This window comes from Cylas formicarius, unplaced genomic scaffold, assembly GCF_029955315.1.
Source record: "Cylas formicarius isolate icCylForm1 unplaced genomic scaffold, icCylForm1.1 PGA_scaffold_4__25_contigs__length_36172078, whole genome shotgun sequence".
Taxonomy (NCBI): domain Eukaryota; kingdom Metazoa; phylum Arthropoda; class Insecta; order Coleoptera; family Brentidae; genus Cylas; species Cylas formicarius.
This window is the reverse complement of record NW_026844334.1, coordinates 24,639,909-24,646,868: the sequence shown is the minus strand read 5'-3', so window position 1 is coordinate 24,646,868 and position 6,960 is coordinate 24,639,909. Positions and strand designations below refer to the sequence as shown.

The following is a 6,960-nucleotide window of genomic DNA, read 5'->3' as shown; positions in this document are numbered from 1 at the left end:
GAATGCCGTAAGGTCGTATTGATGGAAAGCGGGATTTGAAATGACTCACCTTATTAGTTAAAGACCAGTTTTGAAACTAGTCGCCCATACATACAGAACTTCCTATCTCGACATTTTTGATATTGTCTAGTAGCATATCTAGTAGCTATATAGTTTGAATCTTTAGATATGCGTTTAACCAACTACCATAGCATCCAAAATTCCAAATACCAGATGAACTAATAGAGATAAATAAATACTAAACCTGATAAATGTCAGAGAAATATCGCAATCAGGAGTTTATGAATTTGGAAACTGGCAGGAGGCTACTTTCGAAAAATTATGGTTTCGGCCAAATTATTGAAAGTTTAAGTATTAATAAGCAAAATCACATTTTAGATTTTATTTTTTTGCTTTTGTAGAAAGTTTATCGTGTGTATCCTGTTTGAATATGGAACTTTGCCCAAGTCTGTGCACAAGCCAAGAGCGAGCAATTCAAGTCATAAAAATTTTTGAACAAAATACTAGTTGAACACAAGTCGTAGAGAATACAGAGTATGAGAGATTGTTTTATATTATTTCTTAATTTTTCTATTTGTTCGAGTTTTTTGAGGGCAAATCGTTTGTTGACGAGTATTTTTTGAATTCAAATTTTGACGATGTCAATCTTGTGTATGTGGAACTGAACACCATTGAACTCGGTCTCTACTAATAATTTCATGTTTTTTTATTGCGAGTTGCAGATAGAAACTAAGTAGCTTAAACCGCGCCGTTCGCAACGTAACGGTTCTTTACAAAGCATCATCAATCCACATGTCGTCGAAGCAAGTCCCGGTATTTTTATTTCAAAACTAATTTTTATTTCTTACAGTTTTTAACTGTGTCACGTAGCGGCGGTAGCGTTCAATGGTTAAGTTGTTCCCGCAGAGTATAGAATTTTTTGTACAAATTGGCAATAAAAGCATACCATACCAAGAAAACGAAGGAATTTTATGGAACTTTAGCCAAAGAAGACATGTACACCGGTAAAGAAACTAAATGCTCTTTCGAATCCCAGCGCACACCCCAACAAAACCATTTACTCATATTGCATATTACATGATTTGATTTTGTTTTGCAAATAAATAAATATTGTTAGTATTGTATTGTATTGTATGTAATAAATATCGTTATACTATGTTTTTCTACTCCCGTCTGTAAAATATCTATTACCGCACTTGTTGCATAATAATACTGAATATCGACAGTATACAACTGATCCATATCGTCACAAAAATTTAAAACATAAATAGTATATTATGCAACAAGTGCGTTAAACGGCATTTCACTCACGAGTTTATTTGTCACGAGCGGAGCGAGTGTTTAATAAACGAGTGACTTAAAAAGTTTACTGAACGTACCGCACGCTAGATCGTGTGTGTGTAATTAGGTATTTTACAGACGGGGTAGAAAAATATATTTTATAAACGACACTTATAAGTTTGTTTTGGCACTAGCAGAGCGCAGTTGATCGAATATTAAGGTGTCTGAAAAAGTTTATAAACGTGTTGCATTCTTCACTTTTTCATCGAACATAATACATGTATGACGTACAATATGACCATCAGAAATGACCTGTGAGTAAAGTACTGGATGGGTCGGCGTGTGCAAAGTGATATTACGCACGCCTGAGCAATGGTATTTTAGAATATTAAAAGAAATTAAATATTTTCCCTTTTTTCCAGAAATAAAATACATCGCTCTCTTTCTATGGTAAAATTTGCCTCATGCTATCACTTAAGATCGAGTTCACTACCAATTGGTGTGCAAAATAATTATAAATATAAGCTTTTTTTTGCAAACATTTATAGAACATTGCAAAACAACTCTAATAAATTCACTGTATGACGTGCAATGTGACCATCAGAAACAATCCGAAGTACTGGACGGGGCTAAATTAAATATTTTCACTTTTTTCCAGAAAGAAAATAAATCGCTTTCTTTTTCTATTGCAAAATTTGAGACTGAAAATACTCTGTTTACATATTGTTATTTCTTTTCTTTCTGTCACCCACGTGTATTCTATAATCCATGTCCCTGATGACGTGTTTTGCATTATTTTAATAGGAATTTTAGGTTAGTTGTATAGAAATATTTAAATATCCATTTTTTTTATAAAAATGGTTTTTACGTTATGGAATTTAGTTGAAGCTTCCATTTTATGTCTAAATGCAGTATGTATTTTGAATGAGGAACGGTTTCTTAATAAAGGTAAGCTAAAAACAATGATTTATGAGAGGCCTTTTAAACATATTTTTGCAGTGGGATGGGGCACATCAAGTTCGAACGTGCATGGATTTGGAGAAAGTGCGACAACCAGATCGCAAATATTCAATTTACTGCATTCAATTCGAACAGTTGTTCGAGGTGAGTACTTTAACAAGGTACATTTTTCTGTTCTGTTTATTAACTAATGACATTTTCAGTTCCTCTAATTTTTCTCAATATGCTAGCGATCGTATTAAAACTGATACTTGGATGACTCAAACCAGAACCCTGCGTGCGCTTTTAAATGGTTTATAATAGAAAGTAAGTAGGTTATAAGTAAAATATTCATCTGTAAATAAAAACTGCTTCTCATAAGATTTTTTTTATATTTGTATTTTAAGTGGAACCTAAATAGAGATCATTAAACAAATAAATACATTAGATTTTTTTATACTGAAGGTAGTTTATTAACCTACTTACAAAGCAAAAATAATTTTAAAAAAATGTAGGTTATAAAAAAATTTATTAACAAAAATATCATTTGCAAAAATACAGTAGACTTAGATCAATAAAACAAAATCTATTCCTCTGTTAAAGTTTCCGGCACAGTATGGACAATAACTTTTCGCTTAGCATCAAAACTGAAGTGATTGCTTTCAAAAATTCTGCTCTGATAAAATGGCTTCAGGTCATGGATGTCAATTTGCTTTGCCTGAAAATTTAATTAATCAGGAAATCATTACACAAATATTAATCCACACTACTTACTTTGTCGATGAGATCCTTCTCATCAATTTCTATAGTTAAAACTTCAGTATCATTTGTAGCCCGTTGAAATGTGAGTTGGTCCTGCACCAACTGTCTCAAAATATAAAATAGCAATTCACTATGGTCTTTCTTGTACAACAAATACCTTTGGAACACCTAAAACAGATAAATCAAATGTTTGTAGAATTGTGTATAATTATTAACAATGACCTTAATCATTAATATTGACCTTACCTGTCTCATAGACTTCATGACACTGTACTTTTGAGTTTCAACAAAACTCTCTAACACCATCCTTACCGCCATATTCACATCTTCTTCCTGAACATATTCTCGAAGGTGCATCCTGGCATATGCCTCGCTCATGCGAATAATACTTTCAATATGACGAACAGTTATCGGGAGACTGCCAGTTGCCTAGCAATAAGATATTTAAAATTTTAAAAGCACAAAGTACAAGGTTGTTCACATACTAAAGATTCCTGTCTCAGCTGGCTATATATATTTGCTACCTTGTCTTGATTCATGTTTTGCAATTTCGGATGTATGTTTTGCCTAGCATAAACAATATATTTTTTTAACATCTCCTGAGGCACTTGCATTTCATTCATTTCAGTCTCTTCATCATCACCCTTCTTTGAAGGGTGATGTCGAATATGTGAATCCACTACAAACCTAAAAATGTAGTTTAGGTAATTAACTAGGACTTACGATCTACTACTATCTTTGCCACACAGTAAAAACGATAAATACCTGGCCAAATGTTCATCTTGTATTGGATCAACTTCATCTCTTACGACACAAAGTATATCAAAACGTGATAAAATTGGATCTGTCAAATTGACATTCTCTGCAAATGTCATACTCGCATCATAACGGCCCCCTATGGGATTAGCGGCTGCAATCACTGAACATCTTGCCTGCAAACTAGTCACAATGCCCGCTTTTGATATTGAAATTGATTGCTGCTCCATTGCCTCATGAATTGATGTTCGATCTTGGTCATTCATCTATGACAATAGAAGAACCTTTTTGTATAAGTATAACATTATATCAATTATCTTTACCTTATCAAACTCATCAATCAAACATACACCTTGATCTGCTAATACTAAGGCACCAGCTTCGAGAGTCCATTCTTTGGACACAGGATTTTTATGAATGTATGCTGTTAAACCAACAGCGCTAGCCCCTTGTCCAGTGGTAAATATCGCTCTAGGAGCAATTTTTTCCACAAATTTTAAGAATTGAGACTTGGCTGTACCTGGATCTCCACATATCAATACATTTATATCACCACGAATTTTATGTTTTTGACCTAGAAAATATATACAAGGTGTTTCAAAACAAATGTAAAAAACTTTAAAGAATTCCTTGTTTAAAATAAAGGCTTGTTTGTTATTAAGGTTACATTGTTTAAATAAAATGTTTTATAAAGAAAGTATTTTTTTATATTTTATCCCTGAATAAATCAAACACTTTCAGAAATATTCATTAATAAATTATTTTTAAAATGTAATTGTTTAGGATATAATAGATACATATTGGTACAAAGCACAACAGTTTTTCTAAAATATAGTTTCTTTTTTAACTTGCACTGCTTTACATTATATTTTTTATTTAGAAACTGGAAGTTTTATGAACAAATTGCAGGAAACGAAAAAGTTTCTAAATCAAAACATAAAATAAAAATAGATTTGTTGTCATTGCATGTTTTTTTTTTTAATTAAATTAAATTTAAGAATGATGGTCTAATTGAATCCCATCCACTTATTTTAAAAAAAGTATGTTTTTAGTATAGTAATCCTTCCCTAATATTTACTTGTTCTACCTAATTTTCTTTTTTAAGATATTTGTAGCGCAATATCTCCCTAATGCTAGGCTTTTGAGTCAACTTTTATATAAAAACTAACCTTCATTTTAAAAAATCACCCCCTTAAGTTTTTCTCATTTTTTTTTAAACACTCTGTATAAGAGCACTTCTCATAATTGCCAATATGTACATACCAGGATTTTTTGGTTCCCCGCCAAATAAAGACAAAGCCAACCCTCTTTTAATATAGTCATGTCCATATATGGAGGGCGCAATGGACGCAATTATTCGGTCCGCTATTCTGTGATCTTTACTCATTTTAATAATAGCACTAATGTCATCATCGGTCAGAGACTGTACAATCTGCTTGCAGTCCTTAACAACCAAATGATTAGCAAAAATAACAGTAGAAAACACAGGAAACCCATTATCAACATTAAGGGAGCCATCATAAGTATTGGTGTAAATTCCAGTTATGTCAACTTCATCCCCAGGTTTGCAACGGTCACAAAGATCTGCTAGAAGAATGCAGTCTTTTGAACGTGGCACTCTACCAGCTGGTATACGACCCGGGGATTCTTGAAGTGTTATTTTCTGGTAGTTTCGATACAAGGTTTGTTCCATATTAATCTACAAATAAAACTACAAATGTGAAGAACAAGAACAGCATAATAGACAGATAATTACAGTAAAAGGTCCGCTGCTTTGGCACTCAGGACATGCACCAGGTTGAACCTCCTGGTCTTGTGTTTGAGGAAAAGGTCCTAATATGAACCCACACTTAGTACAGTCAAATTTCACAACAGAAAGCTGAGGCAATACACCAGTTGTCGCTGTGACTACTCCCAAAGTCCTCACTAATTGGTTAACATGCAATTTTCTAAAATTTTACCATCAAATCTTTTTTCAAGGGCAAATACAAAATAATTTTAAAGAATAAACCCAAATCTAATTGGTTCCTACCTAAAAGTTCGCAACTCTTCTATTAAAGGTAAACCTGAAATTCTAATGTGAATTTCATTTGTAACTCTGTTGTAACTTGGATACATGGAAAGAACAATATCCTTTGCTACTTCGTCAAAAATTTCCAGCATTTGGAAAGGTGCTTCAGGTAAAAAGTAAGCTAACACATGCTCCTTGTTTGCTAGATTTGGAAATTCAACAGTAAAGCTGGATTGGTTATTTTCACACATTCTCCTTATTTTTTCTTTATAGATGTATTGTCCTCGACTATTGACATAGGTTCTCAAGAAGTTTTTGAATCTATTGGCAATTTCCGTTCTAGGACCCATCATCACAACCCAATCTTTTATTGTATAACCCTTGGTGTCTTCCAAATTTTCGATTGACTCAATCATTTCTTCATCATCTATTACACCAGTGGCAGCCTTTTCTGCCTGTTTTCTTCTTTGCCTTGGATCATCCTCATCATCTCTATCATAAAACAATTCTCTATCATCTCTTCTCAAAATGCCCATCTCACGATCTCTTCTCCGCATTTCTTCTTCTGCTGCCACACGGGCATCAATTGACATAGCATCATAGTCCTCGTCATCCAATATCCGCTCATCGTAATGATCCAAATGTGGCATAGGACGATAATCACTAAAAAAATCCTATTCCAGCAACAAAAATATTGATAGAAGGATAATATACTTTTCCATGTTATCTCCAAACAATTCTTCTCCATCCTCCTCCTCCATATTCACATTGAGATCTTCATCTCCTAGTAATGCTTCATCTTCAAAGGGTTCTCTTGGAGAGGCCGGGGGTGATTCTTCTAAGGGCTAAATTTCATTTGTAACCACAAGGTTTTTTAATAATGATGTATAATACTTACAGTTCCGGGCATTTTATATAGTTGTAGCCAACAGTAATTGTTATTACTCAAAACAAACAAAAAATACAAAACAGTGCACAGCAAATGTTTCCCACCAAGGTCTCTAATCGTGTTTACCGATCTTAATTTTTGGCGCGAAATAAAATGTCATTACGCAAAAAAAGGGTTAGCGCCGCTTTTCTTCTTCTAAAAGTTTTTGACATATCCTTGCCACAATTGGCAAAATCAACTTTTCACAAATTTTATAAGAATATTTTTTTTTGACATAGGTAATAAATAATTGATAATATTTAATTGTAATATATAAAAATAT

General features: G+C 33.0%; 2 protein-coding genes across 2 annotated transcripts; one reads left to right on the top strand and one right to left on the bottom strand.

Moving 5' to 3' along the window:
• The first annotated feature begins 1,941 nt into the window (after window positions 1-1,941).
• Window positions 1,942-2,583, top strand: LOC132701051 (immediate early response 3-interacting protein 1). The gene is made up of 3 exons (XM_060668687.1): window positions 1,942-2,229; window positions 2,281-2,385; window positions 2,445-2,583. Exons 1-3 carry the CDS (start codon window positions 2,139-2,141, stop codon window positions 2,498-2,500), a joined length of 252 nt encoding a protein of 83 aa, XP_060524670.1. The 5' UTR covers window positions 1,942-2,138; the 3' UTR covers window positions 2,501-2,583.
• Window positions 2,584-2,801: 218 nt separating this feature from the next.
• On the bottom strand, window positions 2,802-6,805 carry LOC132701050 (DNA replication licensing factor Mcm2). The gene is made up of 11 exons (XM_060668686.1): window positions 6,648-6,805; window positions 6,464-6,594; window positions 5,771-6,412; window positions 5,495-5,687; window positions 5,002-5,437; window positions 4,062-4,312; window positions 3,748-4,004; window positions 3,468-3,669; window positions 3,229-3,411; window positions 2,995-3,150; window positions 2,802-2,938 (listed from the first exon to the last, which is right to left on the bottom strand). The coding sequence occupies exons 1-11, from the start codon at window positions 6,657-6,659 to the stop codon at window positions 2,807-2,809; spliced, it is 2,595 nt and encodes an 864-aa protein (XP_060524669.1). The 5' UTR covers window positions 6,660-6,805; the 3' UTR covers window positions 2,802-2,806.
• Window positions 6,806-6,960: the final 155 nt, after the last annotated feature.